Below are 26,738 nucleotides of genomic sequence, written 5' to 3'. Positions count from 1 at the left end.
ATTATTAGATGGAGGGAGAGAGAGGGAGAGAAGGAAAGAGGGAGAGAAGAAAAGAGGTTGACTCAACCACCCTGGCTCAGGCTGAGCCAAGAGGGAGTTTAAGGCCTTGGAGAGCCAAGGCAGAGAAGGGAGTCAGCCCTTATCACTCATGTGACCGATCTGAAGGAAAGTTGTCTGCGGGCCTCCTCCCAGCTCCAGGATCAAACTGGCATCTAGCCTTCTCCATAGGAAGTGGCAAGAACTCCAGAGGCTCTTCTCTACCTTACTTCCTGCGTCTCACATGTGCCAATGGTAGCTCAAGCTTGGCTTAGGAAAGCCCGAGGGAGTAGTTAGATGTTTCTGATTTGTCGTTAGCTAGCACATGCCCATGTAGTGTGGGTGTGCACATTCTTGGGTGCTAGACCAAGCAAGATGGAGGAAATTTAAAAATCACAAAGGCTTGTACCCATGTCCTCCCAGTTCCATCATGCTCCTCTCCCAAGCAGAGCCATCACTGAATATTTTCATGTTGAGCAAAAGTAGTTGAGTAAAAAGGTCAGTAATGAACTGTGGCAGTGCAAAGGAGAGTGGGACTAAAGGTTCCATCCCATCAGAATAAAGCTCATTACTTCTGCATTCTCTGGTGAGGAAAGCAGACCTTTTATCAGGGTCATCTTATCCATTGACCTTTGAGAAAGGGTTGGCTTAGGAGTAGGAAAGACCTTTGGGATAAGATATGGGAAGGTTTCACATACACACATACACACACACACACACACACACACACACACACATCAGAACCCTCAGACAGACCTCCTATTTTTTCTAGTTAGGGTTCTGGTATTTAATACTGGTCTTAAAATGATGAAACTGGCACTCCATTGGAACCTTTCCCACTGAATACATCAAAAATCTTGAATTCCTTTCTCCATGTGAAAAAAAGGGTCCCTTCTAAGGATGTTATTGAACATTAATAGGACAGTGTGATAAATTCTTATACATCTGATGATATAAAGAAAAAAGAAACAAACCCTTGGTTACAGGGAAGCATTTTTCTCTTGATCTATTTTCCACTGTCTGACATTTCGCTGTCAGTAGGGCTTCCCTGTGAAATGGTAATAGCTCTTTCTAAATCTGTCACAACATCTGTCCCTTTCATCCCCCAGAAGTGTCCTTATGGAACTTAGATGTGACTCTCTGAAAAGGACTGTAGAAGACTATAGTTAATGTTTATTTCCAATAGTACTCCTTCTAGATACTTCCAGAAACAAACTCTGAAAAGCAAATTTTTTTAAAAAATTAATAGAGCTATAAGGAATATACTTCAGCTAATGAATTAAGCCTCTTTTAAGTGCCTAGTTTATGCCAGTTGTGGTGCTAGGTCATAGGAATATGAAGATAAACATGATAAAATATTTCCTGCCCTCAAGGAACTTACATTCTAGTGAGAGAAACAGCATGTACACTTCTGAGAATATTCAAAATGAATACAAGATCATTTCTGATGAGAAGTACTAGTCCCTCAAGGGAGCAAGGAAAACTTCATACAGGATTTAACAACAATAACAAGAATATCATAGCTTTTTATAACACTTTAAGTTTTTCAGAATGTTTTACAGATATTATCTCAGTTTGCCCTCACAATTACCCCGGGGAGATAGGTACTATTATTATTCTCATTATTCAGATGAAGAAACTGGGGCAGGCAAAGGTTAAATTATTTTTCTTGGGTCCCACAACTAGTAAGACAGGATGTGAATTCTGCTCTTCACTGTACCACCTAGCTACCTCTAGTAGTTAAAGTAGGTCATTCTAGGAGGCGGGGAAGCTAGGTGGCTAAGTGGATTGAGAGCCAGACCTAAAGATAGGAAGTCCTGGATTTGAATCTGAATTTAGAGATTTCCTAGATAGTATCACCCTGGGCAAGTCATTTACCACCACCCCCACCCCCCCCATTGCTTAGCCCTTACCATTCTTCTGCCTTGGAACCAATACACAGTGTTTTTACTAAGATAGAAGATGATGGGGTTTTTTTTAAAGTATATTATTTTTAAGATGAGCTTTGAGAGAAGATAGGGATTCTCACAGGTAGAGATGAGGATGGTGTGTATTCTAGCCTTTGCAGAGGCAAAAAAAAAAAAGGAAGATGGAGGATTACATGTAAAATGCAAAACCATGAGTGAGAAATAGCAAGAAAGCCTGTAGTGTGTGTGAAGATGAGCAGAGCAGAAAGGTAAGTTGAAGCTGAGTTGGGAAGGGTTTTAAGTACCAAGCAGAGAAGCACATGTTTGAAAGGACAGATAATAGGAAGTCACTAGAGCTTTTGGTGGAGAAGGAAATGGCAAACCACTCCAGCATCTTTATCAGTAAAGTCCCAAAGGGGGTCAGGGGGAGTGAAATAACTGAAAAATGTCTGAACAATAAAGAACTTATTGAGCAGGGGAGAAACATGGTCATGCCTCTACATCAGGAGCCTCACTTCTGGCAGCTATATTATTGAATGGATTAAAGAGAGGAGAGATGAGTCAGAGACCAATAAGAAGGTTATTGCAATGTTCCAGATGTGATGAGTAAAATTCCAGGTGACTGGGTTCCAGGTAAGAAAAAATCAATTTACTAATTAGACCAGCAATAATCAATAAATGAATGGTCTGTGATCTTTCTCAATAACCATAGACAATCCATCCAGTTTTGAGTCATTTAAATAAATTCTGAAAGCTTATTCAGCCCCCTCCCAGACAGACCATGGCATCTTTAATGAGTGGATACCTAATGAGGTTCTTCAGACCCTCCATGATCCCTTCATGGTGCTGGGGGGAAGTCACATGCCTCAATCACAGGATTCCAATATCCTTGCAGATCTAGATGGAGAAATCAAGTTGGGTCTGGTGAAATTTCACTTTCTCGTTCATCCTAATGGAAGAAATCAAGGACACAAGCCATGACCCTCTGGACCTAGTTGAGCAAAATTAGTTGTGTTTACTAGACAGGATGGCGTTTACAGTCTCAATCTTGTTTATCCCAATTTTAGAAACTGCTCTGGGGCAAGGAATTTAAGGCACTTTCCTAGGTCTGTCAGAACAGAGGAATGAAAAAGAGGCTTAAGCAGAAGAAATGTGATGTTACTGAAAAAATATTAGAAATCAAAATAATAAGAAAGAATCTTCTCACAGGCTAAATAGAGGTGCCGAGAGTCTGAATTAAGACAGTATTTATAGGATTGGAGAAAAAAAAGGATGGATGCCAGATATATTGAAGAGGTAAAATTTACAAGATTTGGCAGCATTGACAAGATTAACTATGTGAAATGAGGAAGAATGAAGCATTAAGAATAGCTCTGTAGGGCTTAATGGATAGAGCCAGGACTAGAAGTCCAGGGTTTAAATCTGACCTCAGACATTTCCTCACTGTGTTACTCTGGGCAAGTCACTTAACCCCAAGTGCTTAGTCCTTATTGCTCTTCTGCCTTGGAACGCATACTTAGTATTGACTCTAAGATAGAAGATAAGGGTTTAATTTAAAAAGAAAAAGAATGACTCGATGGTTTTAAAACTGAGTGAATGGAAGCATAGTGGTACATAGTGGCAAGGGAAGATAATGAGTTCTGTTTTGGTTATGTTGAGTTTGAGGTGCCTATCACAGTGTTATTACAAAATATTGCTATTTTAGAAGAGTGGTATGAATAAAATAATAATAGCAAGTTCATCTGAAAGACAGTATGTCAGTGACTAGAGATCCAGCCTCTGAGTTGAGAAATCCTGAGTTCAAGTTTCACATCTGACACATATTGACTATGAAACTTTGGTCAAAATACTAAATTGCTCAATGCCCCAGGCAACTTTCTGAGACTATATAAACAAGCAAATGCAATCTTGGTAGAAAGAGTTTCCTGCCCAGGATCCCCTACAACATGCACAGTCCAACTGAAATGGAAATGGAAGAAGAAGGCTATTAAATTGTCCATAAAGATCCCTTCAGTAGTATATTGACTTAGAAAATCACATATTAGCATTATCTATGTTCTATTGTATTTTTATTTTGTTAACTATTTCCCAATTATGTTTTAATCTGCTTATCCCTATGCCTGGCACACATTATATACTTAATAAATGTTTATTGAATTGAATTGGTTCTAGATGCTTTCCAAACAATGTGTCCTACATTATTGCAATCACATGTCCTGAACAATAAGAATTTTTAACCTCTATATTAAAACATTATAAGTTTAAGATTATAACAAAAAAGCATAATGGACAAAGTCAATCCCAAAGCCAGGAAGACTTGGGTTCAGGTCCTGCCTTTAATACAAACTCTGGCTGTGTGACTCCAGGTAAATCACTTAATTCCACTAGGACATGTTTGCAAGGTAAAGTATTCTAAATAACCCTCTAGGATTTTAAATTTTGAAGAGGATATCAATTTCCTCACCTGGGAATTCTTTCAACTCATGAAATCATAGTTCTGGTCCCAGGCCCTTTAATATGATAGTATAAACTGTGAGGTACTATTTCACACCTAGCAAATTGGCCAGTATGACAGTAAAGGAAAATAATAAATGTTGGAGTGGCAAAATTGGGCCACTAATGCATTACTGGTGGAGCTGTGGTTGGCCATTCTGGGAGGTAATGTGGAATTATACCCAAAGGGCTTTAAAAGACTACCTGCCCTTTGATCCAGCTATACCACTACTAGGTTTTAATCCAAAAGAGATAAAAAAATATGTTTCTACAAAAATATTTATAGCCACTCTTTCTGTGATGGCAAAAAATTGGAAAATGATGAGGTATCCTTCAAGTGGGAAATGGCTGAACAAATTGTGGTATATGATGGTGATGGAATATTATTGTGCTATAAGGAATGATGAACTACTTGATTTCTATATGAACTGGAAAGACTTCCACGAACTGATGCAGAGTGAAATGAGCAGAACCAGGGGAACATTGTACACAGAGACTGAAACGTTATATAACAGTCCAGTGTAATAGACTTTGCTACTAATAGCAATGCATCAAGAACAATCCCATAGCACTTATGAAAAGAATACTATCCACGTCTAGGGAAAAAACTATGGGAATAGAAACGCAGGAGAAAAGCATATGATTTATCACTTGATTATATGGGTATATGATTTGGGGTGGTGGTTTTTAAAAGGCTACTACTCTATTACAAATATAAATAATATGGAAATAGGTTTTGAGTAATACGGCATGTATAAACCAGTGGAATTGCTTGTCAGATCTGGAAGAGGGGGAGAGAAGAGGAAGAAAGAGAACATGAATCATGGAACCATGGAAAAATATTTGAAAAAATAAAAATCTATTTTTTAAAAGATTTTAAATATGACAGTATAATTTGCCATAAATATAATCTTTCAAGAATGTTATTCTTGTGCTCAGGTACCATCTCTCCCTATTGCCCTCAAGACACTTAACAAAACTCAGTTTTCTTAGTGACAAAACTATTGCTTATTTATAGATTAACTTCTTTGGAAGCTTCCTTAAAATTCTTTCCAGTCCCCAAAGTGATAATTAGTGAGCCTTTGCCTCGGTATATAAAGAAGTAAACCTTACTGTTTTGAGAGAGCAACCATTTCTAACTTTAAGCAGAAGAGTAGTTTTAATACTGGAAGAAGTTCATAGGATTACAGGACTTAAATCTAGAAGAGACCCTTGAGATAATTTCAGCCAGCTCCTTCATTTTCTAATAAAGAAACTAAGGCTAAAAGGAGCTACATAGGGCATCTGGTGGCATAATGGATAGGGCACTGGGCTTGGAATCGGTGAGACTCATCTTCATGAGTTTAAAACTGACCACCATCACTTATTAGCTATACGACCTCTTGGGCAAATCACTTAACCCTATTTGCCTCAGTTTCTGCATCTGTAAAATGAGCTGGAGAAAGAAGTAGCAAACCACTTCAGTATCTTTGCTAAGGAAACCCTAGATGAGGTTGTGAAAGTTAGACACCACGGAAATGACTCAACAAGAATAGCCACACCAAAGAAGTTAAGTGCCTTGTAAAAGATCATTCTGGTAACCAACAGAGTTCAGAATTGAGCTCAGATTCATCTCTGATTCCAAATTCAGTGTTCCTGATTGCTCTTACCCAGCCCTGTAAGTTTGGGGAAAAAGACAAGTATTCAGATGTCAAAAACAAATTGTTAAATAAAATTAACCTCCAATTCAATCTAACTCTGTACTAACTGAGTATTTTTTAAGGATGTTCAAAGGCATTTTAATCAGAAGAAACCCAGATGGTTGCTAACTATTAATCTGTTTCATTTCAGGAATGTGGTATGAAGCTGCAGAGTTAATTTGGGCTTCAATCATAGGGTATTTGGAACTTCCTCAGCCAGATAAAAAGGTGAATTGATTCTTTTCCTTTCCCCTCACCTTAAATGGCATCTGTCTCTGTCCCTCTCTGTGTCTCTCTGTTTCTCTCTGTCTCTTTGTTTAAAGATGACTAAAACATAAATTTTATTTTCCTGGATCATCTTAATTTTATTTATTCTCTGCATGATGGGTAGTAAGCACAATACAGCAGTATGCTTTGATGCCTGATTTTGCCCTCATTCACAGTTGGATCTTGAGCAAAATTCTGAAAGCTTGTTTACTTGGGATTTTTAGCTTACCTACTTCCAGAAGAATTTTAAATAGTTGATTTGGATATATATAACCTATTGTCTGTTTTTCTAAACTAACCCAAGACAAGTAGTTCCCAACCTTTTCCTATATGACAGCCTCTTTTTAATATCAAAACATTTCACAAACCCTCCCTAAAAAATTGTACTATTAAGATACATAATGATAAAGAAATACTATGAAACTAGGAACATTTTATGATTTTCATTTTATAAATCTTAATAAGAAAATAAAAGATCTTTTTAATCCAGAAGACCAGAGTAAAAATTCCCATTAGTTCCCTCAAAAAACATAAATACTATAAAAGTATTGACATTTAGCCCCTTATATCTTTGCATATTTTATTGGAACTGAATAAACTTCTTATAGTAACCCCACAGAACTGTGCTGCCCCTTCACTTGGAGTTGTTCAGTCTTCTTCTTTGGAAACCAGTACTCTGAGACCTAACTGATATAGCTAAAATATTAATCTAGTTTCTTTAAATAGCAACTTTAAAAACAAAATCTTTTACCTTTGATGTGCTCATCCTATTTAATTATATGAGAATATTCTAAACACTAACTAAACCTCTGGGAGACTCTGGATAAAGTAATCATTGCTAGTATTTATATAGCACTTTAAGGTTAATAAAGCATTTTATAGATATCAAATCATTACAATATTGTCATGCCCATTCTACAGATGAGGAACCTGAGACAGATGGAAGTTAAATTACTTGCCAGGATCACAACCCCAGATAGACTCTGCGGTCAGATTTAAGGTCTCTTGACCTGTCTGCCTCAGTTCCCCCACCCCAGCTGTGAACTGGGGGATTTTTAATAACACCTCTCTCCTGAAGTTGTGACAATCAGAAAGACAGTGTCTGTAAAGTATTTAGCATAGTGTCTGGCAAATAGTAGGTACCTGATTAATTCTTTCTACTTCCCTCTTTCATCTCCTTGCTTCCTTCTTCTCTCTTCCTTCTTTTCCCCTTCCTTCCTTTCTTTCTTGCTCCTTTCATTCCTTCCCTGTTCCCTCTTCCTTCTTTTCTTCCTCCCTTCTTTCCTCTCCCCCTTCTCTCTTTCCTACCTGATGCCAAGTCCAGTCCTCTATCTACGTGCCTGTAGATGAAACATTACTATGATAGGAAGAACTCTGATTCTGGAATCAGTGGGTTTAGATTCAAAATCTGAGTCTTTTACTTGCTTCCTGTGAGACATTACACAAATTCCTTAATTCCTCTGAATCTTAGTTTCCTTATCTGTAAAATGTTGTTGTTGAATTTTGATGGGATCTAAGTTCCTTTCTAGCTCTAAGTTTGTGATTTGTATCCTCCTGTTCTAATGTCATTTGGGTGAGGTTGTTGTTGTTTTGTTGTTTAAATAACAGTTCCTACTACCTAGAAACCCTGAGAATGAGCCTATAGTGATCATTCAATGAAAATTAGAGAACTATCCAGAAATGCCAGTGTTTTGGGCAAATCCACAGGTCTTCAGGCTTCCTGAATAGACTAGTGGGAGAGAGAATGAACCTAAGTATTCAATCACTCCCTCATTTTACAAGGGGAAAGAGTTAAAATAACTTGTTCCGCATCTCAAAGTGATTTTGTGATAAAGTCAGAATTAAAAGCCACCTCTGCTGACTGCTCATCCCACTTCACCATGATGCTTGTGACCTTCAGTTTAAAGGCATTCCTAGTGCCAAGATGCTGGAATTTTCACAAGTCTATATAGGATGGGGGCTCAATTTATGCTAAAAGATAACCTTTGGGCAAGCCAGAGATACAAACAATAATCCATCCTAAATACTTACACCCTTTTGTTTTTTTTCTCTACAGGGAATTGCTACATCGCTGGGTATACTGGCAGACATCTTTATTTCCATGAGCAAAAAAGATTATGAAAACTTTAAAAACAACCCTCAAATTTCCTTGGTAATGATCATTTGGTCTCAAGCACGTTATTGAATGGAATCACCTGCCAAAATTCCATCAGCATATTGGTTCCTGTATTTTTTATCCAATAAAAAACATAGGTTGAATAGTCAAAAGATATAAGAAGACAAATCACAAAAAAGGAAACGCAAATTATACTCACTTGTATTTTTGCCCAACCTTGTTAATAATCAAAGGAAAGAAAATTCAAACAGTATCAAAGCCATCAAATTGGCAAAAATACCCTAAAAGTGTTGGAGTTGTGAATAAACATTGTTGTTGGACTTGCAAGTGGGCAGAATCATTTTGAAGATCAATCTGAGAATATACTATAAATTACAAAAATAATTTACTCAGGGAGTATATTTTTGGAATGTATCCCCAAAGTATAATTAAAACCAAAAAAAAAGCCATCTGTTCAAAGATATTTATGGCAACATTCTTTGTAATTTTTAAAAAGGACCCTGAGAAATTACTTTAATGTCCAATAGGTGGGGAATGGCTAAATAAATAATGTTACATCAACATAAGAGAATTATTGAATTAAGATGAATAAACATTGAGGATTCCCAATGAGGTCACTCCCTGCAATCAACACTAACATTGTCTGAGTGAGTCCACAGAGAGTGGCTGATTATTACTTTCCCTAAGGTAAACTACTAGGAGGGGAAGGAAGGTTCCTAGTATTGTCGATCACAAATCTCCACTAGTTTGTGCCCCATTAACATTTACCAAAGCTGACTTCATTTGCATTTTTAAAGCCTTACTTTTGGTCTTAAATTAATACCGCACATTGCCTCCAAGGCAGAAAAGTGGTAAGAGCTAGGCAATGGGGGTTAAGTGACTTGCCCAAGGTCACAAGGCTTGGAAGTGTTGGAAGTCAAATTTGAATCCAGGACCTCCTGATTCCAAGGTCTGGCTCTCAATCCACTGAGCTGCCCCTGAATTAATTAGCTTTTGCAGAAAGTGTTAAATGAGCCAATATAAGAAGAGTTGGTACATTTCCTCTCAAATCCAAGATACACTCTCCCCTTATACATACAAAGTCACTAGGGAGAGTGGGCTGAAACTTAAAATATAGTAGAAGTGAACCATGTAGATGATAAAGGGATATCCTCCTAGCTCCTGATCCTAGGAGACCTTTTCCTCCCTTCAATGACTCCTCATAAGGTATCTCTTAAGCAGAGATCTTTGATGAGTTCCAAACATCAGGGGATTTCTAGACTTTATAGTTGTCATTTCTCTCTGCCAAGAGGAGTCAGTTCTAAGACAGAAGAGCAGCAATGGCTAGGCACTCAGAGTTAAATGACTTGCCCAGAGTCACATAGCTAGGAAGTATTTGAGGCTGGATTTGAATCCAGGACCTCTTGATTCCAAGCCTGGTGCTCTATCCACTAGGCTACCTATTTGCCTCTTGTCATTTTTCATTTTTTTTTAACTTCCCCAATCTGATAGGTGTAAGGTAGAACTAGAATTGCTTTAATTTGTGTTTCTCTAATTAGGTATTTTAAAACAATTTTTCCTATGGTTATATAGAGCCTGGATTTTTTCACTTGAGAACTACCTGTTCATGTCCTTTGGTCATTTATCAGTTAGGGATATAATTATTTTATTTAAATTTATTTAATTAATTCAGAATATTTTTACATGGTTACATCATTCATATTCTTTCCCTACCCTCTCCTTCCCTCCTCCCAGAGCCAATGGGAGCAATCATTGTTCAAAACCTATTCCCATAGTATTACTATTTGCGATAGAATGATCATTTAAAGTCTGCATTCCCAAGGGGATATAATTTCTTAAAAGAAAAAATCCTATGAGGAGTGATGAGAAATTATCTCAACCTGGCATTCACAAACTCCTTGGTCCATTAATAGATTTCATGAATGTAAGTGGGGGGAAATATTGCATCTTTATTCAATACAATTGGTTTCTTTCATAATCCGATGTATTTTATTTTATGCCTTTAAATACATTATTCTGAGAAGGGGACCATAGGATTCACCAGATTGACAAAATTGTCCACAAACAAAAAAAGTTAAGAACGTCTCTCCTGGAGGAATATCAAATTCTCATAGGAACCTTGGTAAAAATGATTTTATCAAAATCAAAATTTTCTTCTCTAAAGAAACAAACATGATTTATTTCCATAATGGGTCTGTAGATTGATAAAAATGGAAACACATTAGTTTAGGAGTTTTGATATTTTCCAGCTAAAATCAAGACTCTCGGTCGGTTTTATTTCGTCTCTTGTCCTACTACGCTATAATAGAATTCTATTGTAAATTCAAGGGTGTTTGTTTGCTCATCCGTGTTCTAAAGAAGGGTGACAATTTGTGAATTTTTAGGCTAACACATTATTAAAAAACTTATTTATTGAATGCTGACAGTAAGAATGCCACTTTGTGGGGAGGTCCAGACAGAACCATACTTCAAATATTTATTTAATCAACAGGCGTTTATTGAGCCCCCATTCTGTGCAGGATACTGTGCTGGGTGTTTTGTATGTGAAGGCAAAAACAAAGCAGTCCTTTCTCTCAAAGAATTTTTACTAGACCTTAAGCTCTGTTCTTCCCACTTAATTGCTATTAAATCACAACCAATGAGATCTTTGCCAATAAGCATGCAATAATCCTCAGTGAGTTGGTGATTATCTGAAAAATGTTCTAAGTAAAATCCTGTTCTCTTTGGGAGGAGAGTAAAGGGGAGAAGGGAGAAAGGAGGGGGCTTTCGACACAGGTGGAATCCCAGGACCCCTTCCTCCTCTTGCCTGCTGAATTTTCATTGTCAATGCGAGGAGAGCCAAGACTTGGAAGCCCAAGTGGGAATCTGGAGCAGAAAAGTTTAGCCCACATTAGCGACCCATTTGGCTCCCGGTGGAGGTTTCCCAGTCATCTGGTCTTCTCTCTTCTCTTGCAGAACCTTCTCCGAGAGTTCGATCACCATTTGCTGTCGGCAGCAGCAGCCTGCAAGCTGGCTGCTGCCTTTAGCCAGTACACCCCTCTTTTTGTGCTCACAGCTGTGGTAAGTGTGTAGAGCAAACCCATTAGTCCTTCCTTCCCTATGGCCTTTCAGATTTACCCAGTGGTAGGGAAAAAAATCAATCCAGTTAAGCCAGGCTTCCTGCTAGGTAATTGACAGTATTAGTTTAGAGACTATTCATGGAGGGGAAAGGCTTTAATACTTAGTATTGTAGCATCATGGTAGGGGCTAAGTTAATTCTGCTTGAGCAATAAAATGCCATCTGTCCTTGAGTACTAAGTATTATTATCCAAATGCATATTGGTGCAAAGATCTGGTTGTGTGTGCATATATGCTTAATTGCTTTAGTTTGAATGTAGACAACTTGTGTCCGTGCCTCCGCCCTATGGACAAGAACTCATGGGTCAATCATCTTTAACAGAGAAATGTCAAGGTTATAATGGAATGGTAAATAGACACGTACAATGTCCCCTATCTTTCCATGCGATTTAATTGTGCATTTCCAAGTGTTCTCCCAAGATGCCTCAGCTCCGAGATCTTTCCATTCTAAGCTCTAGCAAAACAAAACCCCACATTTTTAACTCAATCTCCAATTTTCTTTTTTTCCATAGAACATCCGAGGCACATGTTTATTGTCCTATAGTAACTCTAATGACTGCCCTCCAGAAAAGAGAAATTTGTATTTATCTGAAGCCAAAGAAGCCTTTGAAATTGGCCTCCTCACCAAAAAAGACAATGACCTAGTTGCTGGAAAACAGGCACTTCATAGTTTCATCAAAGCTGCTTTCAGTCTCACCACAGTCTACCGAAGACTCTTTGGGGAAACTGAGGCAGTTTGCGTTTCAAATAAACTTTGTAGAGAAGCAGTGGGGAAATTGTATGCTTATTCCATGTCAACAGGGACTCAAGACAAAGAAACACTGGCTCAGGAGATCATGACTGCTATCAAGCAGATTAAGGAGTATTTGAAAGTCCAGAGTTTCTCCAATCTGGATGATAGATCTTATGTCCCAGAGAGTTACAAATCTTGGATTGACCAACCCATCTTGCATGGGAAAGTTGACTTCAAAGAAGTCCTTGAAAGGCATTCCCAACACCATGCTTCAGTATGTGAAGTATTTGAAAGTATATGCGAGAACCACAGGAGCAGGAGCAATGTAGTGAAAACAGGAGCTTGTATCACAGCCTTGAGAACGGAGACAAAAAATACAGACACATTAAGTACTACTGAAGACAAATCATTAAGTCAGAAAGGCATTGAAATACCTTCTTCACAAAAGGCCAGCCAGAATCCCAGGAAACTCCAAGGAAAAGAAAGAAGAAATTGGCCCCGGTCAGATGCAGTTTGCTTCTCACTTGATGAAGGGACAGAAACTGAACCACCTGATCACCTCAATGTTTCTAGCAACTCTCTGAATGAAAGCCAGACATCAAGCTCTTGGAGCAAGATATCAGGATCCAGTCTTTCTACTAGCTGGGAGGAAGTACATAATCATGCTGATGATGCACCAGTCAGAAGGGAGACCATTCAAGAAAAAAGACTAGTGGACACACAGTGTTCCACAGCCCTGACTGAAGACCCAAAGAACGATGCTGAAAATAGTCATCTCCATCCATTGGCTTCAGTGCCTCATCTTCCCTCTCTCAAAAACTCTAAAGAAGATTGCTTAGATGCATCTCAAAGTCAACAATGTAAGCAAACTCCCTTGGATCCCCACAAGACAACAGGCATGGCCTCATGCTCTAGTAGAGCAATCTTAGACAACAGTGAACTGAAATCAGAAAGTTTCCAGGAAATCAGAAATATGGAATCCAAAAATGGCTCTCCACTTTTTGAAAACTTACCTTGTTCCCTTACTTCTATCAAATCTCTGGAGATCATCTCATTGTCTTCCCCAGAAGAATCAGATTCATTTGAGATGATTGATGGGTTACTTGAAACCAATGGGAATCTAAGAGTGAGGAATGGAGAAGAGATTAGAGTAAAAACCACTGAAAGAAACAAAGAACACATGTTGAGAGGACCTACTTCTTGGATAGATTTGGAAGGAGAAACCACAGAAAGTATGGAGAATGCTTCCTTGGACCAACCTAAAAGTACCAAAGTCTCTTCTGCTTGTTCTATAGCCAATGAATCCACTGTGGATGGCAGTTCTTTCACCTATCACTGGTGTGGGAAGAAAGTTACCACAACAGCAAACAAGCTCACAGAAAAGCAAGTGGTTGAATCAGATGCCTCTACAGAGGACAAGGACTTGGAGCTCACTAGTGGCAAGGTGGGTCACTGGTCAAATGAAAACACATCTCATAGACTGAATGTTTTGGGAGAACAAACCTGTCAGATGGTAAACAATGTCCATGGTTCCCGGGTAAACGATAGCAGATCCTTCCCCATCCTTTATGATGACACCACCACAGAGGACCATGGTGGAGGGAATCAACTTGGAAAGTATAGGCAGAATTCTAGCTCCTCCTTGTCAGGGTGGCTCAACTCACCCGACCTTTCCAGTGGTTCTGAGGTGGGAAGCCCCCTCTCATTTCTGAATTCTAGTGGAAGCTCTTCGATGTCTATACCAGGAAAGATCAAGCAAGAAATCCTAGAAGCTCGCACTCTGGAGGACAATGACTTTGAGAAACTTCTATCAGGAGTAGGACATGATTGGCTATTCCAGAGACTAGAGAACACTGGGATTTTTAAACCCAGGGATCTCCACCAAGCACACAGTAAGTAAAGCCCTCTCACCAATGAGGTAGGGAATGGAGAAGCAAGAGTCTAACTTCAAACAGCCACTGAGTTGGGTCTTGATTGGGGAAACTTTATGAAGTTGAACAGAGTACCTCCTCATTCATTGCAACCTCAATAAATAATTTTGGGACTCAATTGAATAGTTAGAGGTTTCTTCTTAGAAGAGAGTGGGGAGATTCTAGGTGAAAAATGAGACACATGTCAACATTGACATAAGTTGTTTTGTTTTGTTTAACTACTCTTTGTTTTAAGAGAGATTCTGTTGGAGGTGGGAGGATGTGGAGCCCAATTGGCAGTGTCTTTAAAAAAAAAATGTTTTTTAAGCACATCCATAAAACTCTTTTTAAAAAAATGTTCTGGGGTATCTAGATGGCTCAGTGGAGAGAAAGCCAAGCCTGGAAGTTCTGAGTTCAAATTTGACCTCAGACACTTCCTAGATGTGTGATCCTGGGCAAGTCACTCAATTCCAATTGCCTAGCTTTTACCACTCTCCTGTGTTGGAACTGATAGTAACTATGATTTTAAAACAGCCTTTGTCTTAGAGCCTTTAAAGGATCTTTAAAAAATGTTCCCTGAGGACATGACAGAGGATAGACTTTAAATGAACACTCTAATGCAAATACTATCAACAAAGCAATGGGTTCAAATCAAGAAAACATCTAATGCCCAGTGGACTTACGCGTCGGCTATGGGGGGTGGGGGGGAGGAAAAGAAAATGATCTATGTCTTTAACGAATAATGCTTGGAAATGATCAAATAAAATATATTTAAAAAAAAATGTTCCCTGAGACACAAAATTCACAAAATACTCAGATGCCTCTGGCAGACATCAAACATGATAGGTATATGTACGGGATATTGGGCAATTAATGTAGTATATGACTGACGTTGTAGCTGGGAATAAGCCTGAATATAACAGCTGGAAATCAAGTGGAGTTCTTTTCAGCCCAGGTCACCAGATGTACCATTCTTAGTTCAAAGGAGAGAATGGCACCAACTGTGCTCTCTCATAATGATTCAATTATAGATCCAGAAACAATTCAAATTCAAGTTCAAATCTTGCCTCAGATATGTGCTAACTATTTGACTCTGGGAAAGTCACTTAACTTCCTTTGCCTCAGATTCCTCATCTGTAAAATGGTGATAATAGTAGCACCTACTTCCCAAGGTTTTTGTGAGGGTTAAATGAGATAATAATAGCGAAGGGCTTAATACAGTATCTGGCACGTATTAAATGCTATATAAACATTAGTTATTATTATTTTTAAAACCCTTATCTTCCATCTTAGAATCAATATTGTGTATTGGTTCCAAGGCAGAAGAGGACTAAGAGCTGGACAATGGGGGTGAAGTGACTTGCCCAGGGCAATACAACTAGGACATATCTGAATTCAGATTTTTAACCCAGATTTCCCATCTCATTCTTTTTTAATGGACCTGGAGTCAAGAGAACCTGAGTTCAAATCTTTCCTCAGAATCTTGCTAGTTGTATGACTGTGGACAAATCATTTAGTCTCTTTGAGCCTCAGTTTTTTCATTTGTAAAATAAAAGGATCAGATTTGATGGTCTCTAAGATCCTTTTCACTTCTAAATCTATGATCCTATGAACTCAAACTGGAAGGAATCCAACTCTTTCATTATACAGATTTAAAAACAACAACAAAAGATAAATAAAAAAATAAAAACAACAACTGAGGCCCAGACTAGAGAATCAACCAGTCCAAATTTACAAAGCAAGTAAATGGGGAAGGCAGAGAATAAAACCCAGTCAGTTTAGTGTAAAGAAGACTGGTTCTGAATTTACAAGTCGCAGGTTCAAATCCTAACTCTGATACATAGTGCCAGTGTGGCCTTTGGTGGAGCATTCAACTTACTTACCTGTCTCTAATGGATTAAAATGAGGGTATTGGACAAGATGACCCTGAAAGTCCCATCCAGGGCCCAATCATCTCTTGATTTCCACTCCAGGACTTTTCCCACTCGAGAGCACTGGGTCAAGTGATAATTAAGGGATGTCTGTTTTTTTTGCAAAGTACAGAAGACATAGGTTACATGACTGCAAAGGGATTTGGGGGTGGGGGGGGATCAAGTGCTCACCTCCTCGAGGCTGAGACATAAGCCTGAGTCAGGCAACCAATGAAATTAATTACCAGTTGCTATTTATGTATCTAATAACAAACCAGTGCAGCTAGGTCCAACAATAGATAAAGTACCACGCCTGGAGTCAAGAAGACCAGAGTTCAAATGTAGCCTCAGACACTTTCTAGCTGTGTGACACTAGGAAAGTCACTTAACCCCATCTGCTTCCATTTCTTCATCTATAGAGGAAGCTAGAAAAGAAAATGACAAACCAGGTTCTTTGTCCAAAAAACCCCAAATGGGGTCACAAAGAGGCAAATATGACTGAAAAATGAATGAGCAAACTAAAAGCACCTTTTATCTGCATCTTGCTTTAACCTTTACATGTTGCTTTCATATATATAATCTTCCTTGTTCTTCACCAAACTTTCATTAAAATACAAATCAGGTATAATCCCCATTATACAAAGGAGGAAATAATCTGTCTCATTAACTTCACAACTAGTAATTCGAAAAATCACGATTTAAATGAGATATTGGAAGGAAGGAAGGAATAAGAGTTGGTTAAGCGTTCATTATATGGCATTGTGCTAAGTGCCAGGGATACAAATACAAAAAGCAAAGATGGTCCCTCCCCTGGATGGAGGGAGATAACATGCAAAAGGAGTAGTGGCCAAGGAAAAGGATTTTGGCCAAGAAAGATATAAGGATGATAAGTAGGTTGACCTATGCCATCCAGTAAGAATGGCAGAGTTGATAGGATTATGATCAATAGTTCCAAAACTAGAGAGGAAGTGGGAAAGGCCAGAGGAATGGAGGCAAGGTGGAGCCATTTTGGAGATGTTTTCTTTGGACCATGCTAGGCAGTTGCATCTGTGCATTCCATGTTTCAAGGTCACGTCAGGGTGTTGAAAAATGATGGGATCATATCTCCCTTGCCAAATGGCTACTTTTCTATTTTCTGATAACTAAATATGTCCCATTTCTTGTGCCTCATGAATTTTTCTTCCATAAATGCTTGCCTTATCTTATGTTGCTTCTTGCCGGCACCCACAAAAGAATGTTTTATTAGACAAAGGCTCCTCTTCATTGCAAATTCATCACATGTTATTACCCTTTAGTGTAGAAGCTAGAAGTTTAAAAAAATGCAAGATTTGAGGGGAATTTTTTTTAATGTTTTGAAAAAAAATTGTCCCAGATGGGGTATTTTAAGGTCACTATTTATTTTAGTCTTCTTCCTCGATTATAATAACCTTGCTCAAGATAAACCTAATTTTACTTCTTTTTTTTCAGATGCTCTTTTGTTAAAATATTCCAAGAAATCAGAATTGTGGACAGCTCAGGAAACTGTTGTTTATTTTGGTGACTACCTGGTTGTACAGAAGAAAGGCAAACAGAGGAATGCCTTTTGGATACACCTACTTCATCAGGAAGAAACTTTGGGAAGGTATTTCTCAGAAAGGAAGAGTGAAATCTCTGTTATTTAATTTGAGGGAGTTCCCTAATCAATTTGAAGAGGATACCTATGGGCAGGATAGACATGCTCAGTAATAAGTACCTTGATGAGAAAATTAATGACATTTTCTGGATCAAAGGGTTTGGCAGTCCATACATACTTCAATGAGGATGAGGGATTGAGTGTTAACAATTGGGAATGAACTAATTGGTTTAGGCTATTTTAAGTCAGAGCCAATCCCACAGAAAATGCACAAAGCCCAAGGGAGTCATAGTAACCCCATCAAGTAAACCCCAATCTATAGCCTTCTTAGAATCAGAGATGGTTATGGTTGGAAAGGAGTCTATCCTATTCAGTCTTCTCATTTTGCCAATAAGAAAGCTCAGGGTAACTGACTTTCCCAGTGGCACCCAGTTAGTAAGCATCAGAGTCAAGATTTGAACATAGAATCTCTAATTCCAAATCTAGGGTTCTTACCACTGAATCACATCACTTCCCAATTCCTGCACCAGATACCTGGTGCAATATTAGATTACATTTTCTCCTTAATATCATAACCATGGGAAAATATTCCTAATTAATTAATTAAATAAAATTGTCCAGAACTTAAAAAATAAATAAATAAATTTTCTCCTTAAAATTAATGGCATTAATAAAAAGGAACTCAGGATCAAAATATGCTCAGCTGCTACTCTGATAAAACTATTCAAGTCACGAGATATAGGAAATAAGAGCAACAATGAGAGGCAAAGCAATAACACCTTGTATTTGTGTGGAGAGAACTTTATGTTTTTCAAAGTTCACTCAAGAACATCAAATCATTTTCTTCTCCTGTTCTGCCTTGGGTTTAAAGAGCTTGCTCTGGTTTCTGTTTGTTTCTCCCCACTTTACAGATATGTTGGAAAAGAATATAAATCACAAAAAGGACTTTGGCACCATTTCATTGATGTGGAGAGGCAGATGACTGCCCAATACTATGTCACAGAGTTTAACAAAAGACTCTATGATCAAAAGATTGCAACACAGATCTTCTATATCCCATCAACAGTCCTGCTGGTAAGAAATTCATGCTATATAACAAGAGGGATGAAAGCTAGAGCAAAGGTTCCCCTGAAAGAATACTATGAGGCAGCATGGTATGATAGAAGGAGCCCCTGAATTCAAATACAAATTCTGCCACTTAAAATCTGGTTGACTTTATGCAAATGACTTAGTCTACCTAGGTCCCAGTTACCTCATCTGTAAAATGAGGGGCTTATGGGTCTCTGAGTGCCTCCTAATTCTAGATTTGATTCTATATCAAATGTAGAAGTCTGTGTTATCTACGAACACTACCTTGCACTTCAAGTCACTAATGATGTATACTTTCCCAATATTCAACTTAAACCCTAGACATGCACGATTATCACAGCCAAACCTAGCATGACTAGGGCAATGGCTAGACACCTTCAAGATCCAGAATAATAATTCATTAGCAAATTTGTCAGAGAAAATAAGAAATGTGCCATTTTTGTAAGTAGCCATAGAAGCTGGGCCACCATGTTCACTCAGTAGGACCAGAGACTTGGAGCTAAACACCAAAGGTCATCTAGTAGAACCCCCACCTTTTAGGGGCAGCTAGGCGGCTCAGTGGATGAGAAGTTCTGGATTCAAATCTGGCCTCAGGCATTTCCTCACTGTGTTACTCTGGGCAAGTTACTTAACCCCAATTGCCTAGTCCTTACTACTCTTCTGCCTTAGAATTGATACTTAGCATCCAATTTTAAGATAGAAATAAGAGGGTTTTTTAAATCTTCCTTATCATATATAAGGAAATTGAGACCCAAATAAGTCATATGGCTTTCCCAGGGACACACAGGTAAATGGCAAAGGCAGGCTCCAAAGTAAAGTGTAAACCAGCTTCTCTTTCCGTTGTAGTTCTCCAACTCCCTGCTTTGCCTTGACCACTCTTGATTGTCTTTCAGATTTTAGAGGGCAAGACAATTAAAGGATGTGTCAGTGTGGAGCCTTACATTCTGGGAGAGTTTGTTAAACTGTCCAATAACGCAAAAGTAGTGAAAACAGAGTACAAAGCCACAGAATATGGATTGGCTTATGGACATTTTTGTTATGAGTTTTCCAACCATACAAATGTTGTGGTTGATTTGCAAGGTATGTGTAAATGGTTACCACTTTCATTTCTTCTTAACCAAACATAATCCTTTGTGTATATATGTATATTTATTTAATATTATTTTAATTTATTTCTATATATATAATATTTTATTTTTATATATTTATAAATCTGTGTCTTCCCATCTGTACATTCTGATAATAATTATTATTTTAAAAACATTGTACCATCTTAAGATGTAAAATTCTATTCAAGATTAAGGTGGCCACTTTCATTATTCTGTATCAAATGTGATCTTATGTACTGTCTCTGTTTCCTCTCATTCTCTCTGTCTCTCTGTCTGTCTGTCTGTCTGTCTGTCTCTATCTATCTAGCTATCTATATATATTCTTAATAATAGTCATTATTTTTAAAAACAAATTTTACCATCTTGGCATGTAAAATTCTGCTTGAGATTAAGATGGACACTTTCTTGTTTCATTTTGTAAATAAGGGTCTAGTGTCCTAAAAATGTTATCACTACTTCTAAAAATCACAATTCAATTCAATGAATATTTATTGAGTAACTGCTGAATACAAGGTGCTAGAATTTTCATAATCTCTGAGTGGATCTAGTTCCATATAACCCCAAATTCCACTATAAAATCGTGAATTACTCTTTAAAATTTTTACTAGTAAAGTATTTTTTACCTTGGTTCCTTATTTATTTGTTACTTATTACCTTGATTCCTCATTTATTAAATTTTCTCTAGCGATTCCATCTTCTAGATCTTTATTGTACAGATGAGATTGTAAGATGCCTCCCACAATCAAGGAAGTTCTTGATCAATTAATCTATAAGGCTAGACAACAGTTGTGGACAGTAACCCTTATGAGGCTACCAGCCTGGCTTTTTTCTTCTACAATTACTTGAAAAATCCAAGCTGGTCCAAACTTGTGAGCTGGTATTTCTAAATGAATCCATATATATATATATATATATTTCAAAAGAAGAGGTAAGACTCAAGTGAAACCTCTGTGTGGCAGAACAGAGCAACTCAAATAAGTCTGGTCATTTGGGTGGCTTTCCTGGAATGTTTTCCTTTGTGTTCTACTCTGTTATCTGTCTATGGGGAGCGACTGAGCATCTTCTGTAACCACACACTGGGTGGAAAACTACCAGAGTTCTTAAGGCATAACATGTGTCCAAAAGGTATAGGCAGTGTATCACAGTCAGCAACAACTGCACCTTGACAATACCTTCTGAACCTTTGCCTATTTTCTCATTCATATCTATGGCAGAAGTCAAGAGACCTTAATGAGAATAATGGTAACAATGATGACGATAATGATGATGATGGACATTTATACATTGTGTCTCTCAAAAGTCTTAGTGCAGTTTTAGCACCTTAAGGTTTACAAATTGCTTTACATGTATTTTCCCATTGAATTTTGCAATAAAGAAGTAGGTATTCCATTAGTAAATATAAACACAGTAGCATGAAAATTTTACTATAGCTTCAAAAAGTGACAATTCAATTCAATCCAAATTATCCCCATTTTTTTAAAGATGAGGAAACTGAGGAGGTACTTAGCCAAAGTCACAGTCAGTAAGTGTCCAAGACAGGATTTGATCTTCAGTTTCCATCAGCTCCAAATTCATTACTTGATGAAGCTAAAATAATTAGAGAAATAGAATCGAATGAAATATATTAGAGGATAAAATGATAAAAGGATAAAATCCTTACATTTAACTCTTTTTATTGCTTGCAAAGATATTTTTATTTGGGGTTTCTGTAAGAATATATAGTTGTTGTTTTTTAAAAGCATGTTAACTTTCCAAAAGAACTCTATTGATTACACCATATACATCTGCATTACAATGATCATTGATGTTCAGAATGATGACCTTGAGGCACTTTGCATGCAGCCTTGAAGTACCTTCTGAATCATCAAAGAAATATTACATTATACTCAAGTACAGTTTCAGAGTTTCAGAAGTAAATCCTAGGATCTCTTCCACCTTATTATGGCATAGAGATGACTAGAGCTTCTTAAAGTCCATAGTAAGAAAATGCAATCTTTGGAAAGTCACATTAAGCAGTGAATTATGGACTTTGGTGTCATAGGATCAGCCTAATCACGGTCAGAGAGGCCAATCAAAAGAAGGGTGGCTACCTGGGGATAAATTTCACTGAACACAACAATCCATGAAACTATCATGGAAAGATTTTAAATTACTTCAGTGTTGGAAGCACCACAATGAAATCACAGATCTTTTAAGTACTGAAATAAGAATAGCATCAATATTTGTTTTAAGATTATTTTATTGCATTCTGGATCTTAAAAAATTAATATTATATTAACCCTAACATCCAATCCTCCTTTATCCAGGAGGCAACTAGATGGCAAAGTGGATAGAATTATTTCAAATCCCTGAGTTCATCCTGAGCTTAAGTCCCACCCCAGATACTTGCTAGCTCTGTGACCCAGGGCTCAGTTTCCTCATTTCAAAAGTGAAGGTAATAACAGCATCCACCTCCCAAGGTTGTTGTAAAATTTAAGATTAAAGTTTTCTACTGTCTTAATGTATATGTATTAAATAATTTTAAAGGAAGGTCAGAGAAAGAAAAAGCACTAGCCACATGTGGTTGGCTACTTCCTTTTGCAAGCATCCTTCCCTAACCAACACTTGCCTGTACTGGCACTCTCCTAGCCACCTTCCCCAAGCCAGCTGCATGGCCACACTATGGGCATGCCAGTGCCCTCCTAGTCACTTGATTCTGAAGCAAAAGAGAGTCCCATGTCGCATTCATGCTACTTGTGACATCCTTTTCTGAGTCCCTCTCAATCAGACCTCAGATACCTGGAGTCACCTGAAACAAGAGGTAAGTGCCAGGGGGGCCTCTGGAATCCCTGCCGCCCCCACCCCCATCCCAGAATGTATAAGCAGTTTGTTGACAGATAAACACTAGGCTGTGTTCTTAATTCAGTCAAAGGGTGGGACTGAACTGAAACCTAATTCAATCAGAGAATGGTCTATTTTCCAACTCAATATGAAACTCATCCCTTTTAAACTTCAAGTCAATCTTAGGTACCCAAGAAAAAAAGGGGACTGGTGTTAATTTTTCACATGAAGATTAAACAAAATAATATTTGCAAAACACTTTTTAAAGTGCAAAATAAGTGTTAGCCTATTATTATTAGCTAATTATTATTAGTCTAAAGATTGTAAAATTGAGTCTGGGAGATTGATTGGGGTCAATTCAGCATAAATAAGTTCTTTTGAACACCATATTCTGTGAACATTCTGCCTATCATTAAATTTTACTGGGTATCGCTCCAAATCAAAGTTTATTAACCTTTTTCTTATGTGTGTCCTGGACCCCATTGACAGTCTGGTGAAGTCAATAAAATTCTTCTCAAAATAGTGTTAAATGCATGAAATCAAGTATGTAAGTTTACAACAAAAGCCAGTTATATTGAAAGACAGTTGTCAAAATACTTTTTAAAACAAGTTCACCTATCCCAGATGAAGAACGCTTGATCGAAATAAGTGTATGCTAGAAATGTTACTACTCTGCAGCATTGAAATGACATTTCCTAAGAGATCTAAAACTCAAAAATTCTTTTATTATAGGTTGGGTGACTGGTAATGGAAAAGGAGTCATTTACCTCACAGATCCCCAGATTCATTCTCTTGATCAGAAAGATGTGACCACCAACTTTGGAGAAAAAGGCATTTCTTATTTCTTCAACCATCAGCATGTGAAGTGCAATGAAATATGCCATCGGCTTTCCCTGACTAGACCTTCAATTGAAAAGTTCAGTTAGGCACATATTCTTCAACAGCAGTTTTAGGTCAAAAATGACAGGAGACCAGGTGAAAACAAAAAATCAGTCAATTATCTGAAAAACATTAATAAGAAAACATGCAGATTTCCACATAATTTAAAATATTTATTTGAATGTTTCATGGATTTGTTTACCTTTAAAACATCATGTAAATAGAACCTGATACTCTTGGCAATCCCAAATTATTGTTATGATGAGAGTACATTATTATTGAATGAGGAGGGATAGGGATAAAGATAAGACTTTTGATTTCCTTGGTACGGAGAACTAGATGGGGAAATTTTCTCTACCAATGCTGGACAGCGCCTTCTCTTTAACTTAAATTCATAGAGTTGCCCAGGGCACTGAAAGATTAAGAGACTGACCTGGAGCCATATATCCAGTCTTTGTCAGAGGTGGAGTTCTAACCCAAGTCATTTTGGCTCCAACTCTCTTATCTCTATAACATGTCAACTTATAATTTCCCAAAACTCAGAAAAATCTGTATGCCAAGCCCTCTGACTTAAACTCATATACTTGTTGTAGGTATTTTCAGGTAAACATTAGTGATAATTATATGCATTCAACTCCTTCTTCTAGAGTCCCTTTGCCAGATGAGTGACAAGCCAGAAAAGCAACTTGTGACAGCTTCCATTAGACACCTGCCAGCTATGAGTCACCTCCGGATTGAACTCTCCAACCCCAATATTCCCTGACCAAATGACTAAAGCAATCTCTAGGGAAAGGAGAGACGTTTTATCTATCCAGGGGTCTCGGACCCAAATCCTACTCAAATAAGGAATAAATTCCTCTAAGAAATATATTTTCATAAGCATAAGCATTGTGGTTAAATTCATATAAATAAAAATTTTAAAGTCAAAAAAGTTGGAGAAAGGTGACGAGATATCTCATTGTAGGTGATTTCTAAAGAATGCCCATCTGTGGTCCAATAGCAATAAGACCATAATGGGGTTGATGTCCTGTTCTATATGGGATATATATATATATATATATATATATATATATATATATATATATATATATATATTCTATATGCTCTCTTCCTCCACCTTTTTTACAAAGTACAGGGAGAGGGACAGGATCTCTCTATCTCATCTAGACCAAAAATATTGTAATAACTCATAGCTGCTCATTGAACTGAAAGCTTTTCTGACCTGGATCAGTTTGACCTTCCTTAGAATTCTGGCAGTCTCCAGGACTCATTGTGGTATTAATTTTAAATTAGTGCTTACAAAAATGATTACCTTTTTGTCCTACCATAGCTCAGAATACTCAAACTTAAGCAACCCACCATCCTCAGCTTCCCTAATCACAGGAATTACACATGTGTACCACTATGCCTATCAGCATTCTACCTTTCAAAGATGACCACCAGCACATTTGACTAGAATAAGTGATGCATGAAAAGTTATTTTTAAATAACAATGCAGTGTCCCTGATGACAATAGCAATGGCATCTCCATATTTTTGTTCATAAGGATATCACCCCTAATTAAATCATGAATCGACAATAATAGCCTGCTTTCATTCCTGTCAGACCTTCCTTCCTACCAAGTCTCTGATCTCTAACTCTTGTTACCACTTTGGGCAATCTTTCTTCTCATTCTCATCTTGGAGAGTAGGAAGCAATGGGAAGGTGCATACTGACTCCAAAAGATGAGGAACCACAACTGGAGGACTTGACATCCATTCTTGCCACAACTTTTGTCCTATTAGAGGAGGAGGATGCTGAGCTTTTTAAAATTTCTTCTAGTTTGGGCCAATCTCTGTTTCCTCTGGACTCTTAGTTTACATTGAAAATATGGGACTAAATCAGTGCAACTAAAATTAAAGGAATCAGTAAACAGAGAAAAAATCTTTATAGGAAGTTTTTCTGATAAAGATCTTTTTTCTAATTTATCTAAATAACTAATTCAAATTTATGAGAATAAGAGCCAGTCCCCATATGATAAATAATCAAAGGATGTGAACAGAAGGTTTTCTTAGGAAAAAATCCAGACTATCACCCACCAAATGAAAAAAAAATTGTCCAAGTAATTAAAAATGAGAGAAATACAAATCATAACAACTCTGTTTCCTCCTCATATCCAACAGAAGAAAAATGTGTTTTTGATAAATGTTAGAGGGGGTAATAAGAAAACAGGGACATTAATGCACTGCTGATAGAGCTGTGGATTGGTTCAGCCATTCTAGAAAACAATTTGAATGTTTTTGAAATGTCCAAAAATCATCAATCTTCATAATTTTTGCACTATTAGAGACCAAAGAAAGAAAAAGATCCAAATATACAAAATTATTTATGGAAACCCTTTGGGTAGCAACTAAGAACTGTAAACTAAGATCTGTCCATAAAATGGGCAATGGCTGAACAAATTAGGGCATATGGATATACTGAGATTTTAGCATGTCATAAGATATGACAAAAGGGATGGTTTCAAAGGAAACTGAGAAGATTTGTGTGAAGTGATACAGGGTGTCATGAGCAGAACCAGAAGAGCAGTTTATATAAGACAATTTTTGAAAGACTTAAGAAAGTTAATCAGTGATGAATCAAGTTTCCAGATGACAAATGAAAAACAAACTACAAATCTCCAGACAGAAAAGTGTAGAATGAGATATAACCAAAATGGGAATGTCTTTTGCTTCACTATGCATTTTTGTGATAAGAATTTCCTTTTTTTGTTTTTTTTTTCTAATGAGGGAAGAGGATATTAAAGGGACAGAAAATAAATGTTTGTTCATTGATTAAAATAAAAATGAAATAAAGTGTGTATAAAGTGCACAGGAGCAAAAAGAAGGGAGGCCAAAAGGAAGCACATAGAAGCAGGAAAGCTTTGAAAGATACCTCTTAGATGTATTATGTAGTTAAATGGGAAAACAAGCTATATATAATAGAAATTTTCAGTTTCATATACAATCCTTTTTCTATACTCTATATACAGAAATGTTTGTTTTATCTGGTATTAAGTTCACAATAAAAATAAAATTTTAAA

General features: G+C 37.3%; 1 protein-coding gene across 6 annotated transcripts in view; it reads left to right on the top strand.

Annotated features, from left to right (window-relative positions):
- Positions 1–25,253, top strand: part of ALPK1 (alpha kinase 1) — a 142,970-nt gene extending 117,717 nt beyond the window's left edge. For all 6 annotated transcript variants that reach the window (XM_056803066.1, XM_056803065.1, XM_056803069.1 and 3 more), the window contains 8 exons: positions 6,267–6,343; positions 8,439–8,534; positions 11,454–11,558; positions 12,128–14,240; positions 17,636–17,789; positions 18,692–18,854; positions 19,763–19,949; positions 23,531–25,253. In XM_056803066.1, the coding sequence (XP_056659044.1) occupies positions 6,267–6,343; positions 8,439–8,534; positions 11,454–11,558; positions 12,128–14,240; positions 17,636–17,789; positions 18,692–18,854; positions 19,763–19,949; positions 23,531–23,724 (3,089 nt within the window). In that variant the 3' untranslated portion in view covers positions 23,725–25,253. The remainder of the gene's footprint in view (positions 1–6,266; positions 6,344–8,438; positions 8,535–11,453; positions 11,559–12,127; positions 14,241–17,635; positions 17,790–18,691; positions 18,855–19,762; positions 19,950–23,530) is intronic.
- The last annotated feature ends 1,485 nt before the right edge of the window (positions 25,254–26,738 follow it).

The sequence above is a fragment of the Monodelphis domestica genome, chromosome 6 (assembly GCF_027887165.1).
Source record: "Monodelphis domestica isolate mMonDom1 chromosome 6, mMonDom1.pri, whole genome shotgun sequence".
Lineage (NCBI taxonomy): Eukaryota > Metazoa > Chordata > Mammalia > Didelphimorphia > Didelphidae > Monodelphis > Monodelphis domestica.
The sequence above is the reverse complement of the archived record's forward strand: the minus strand, read 5'-3'. Positions and strand labels throughout refer to the sequence as shown.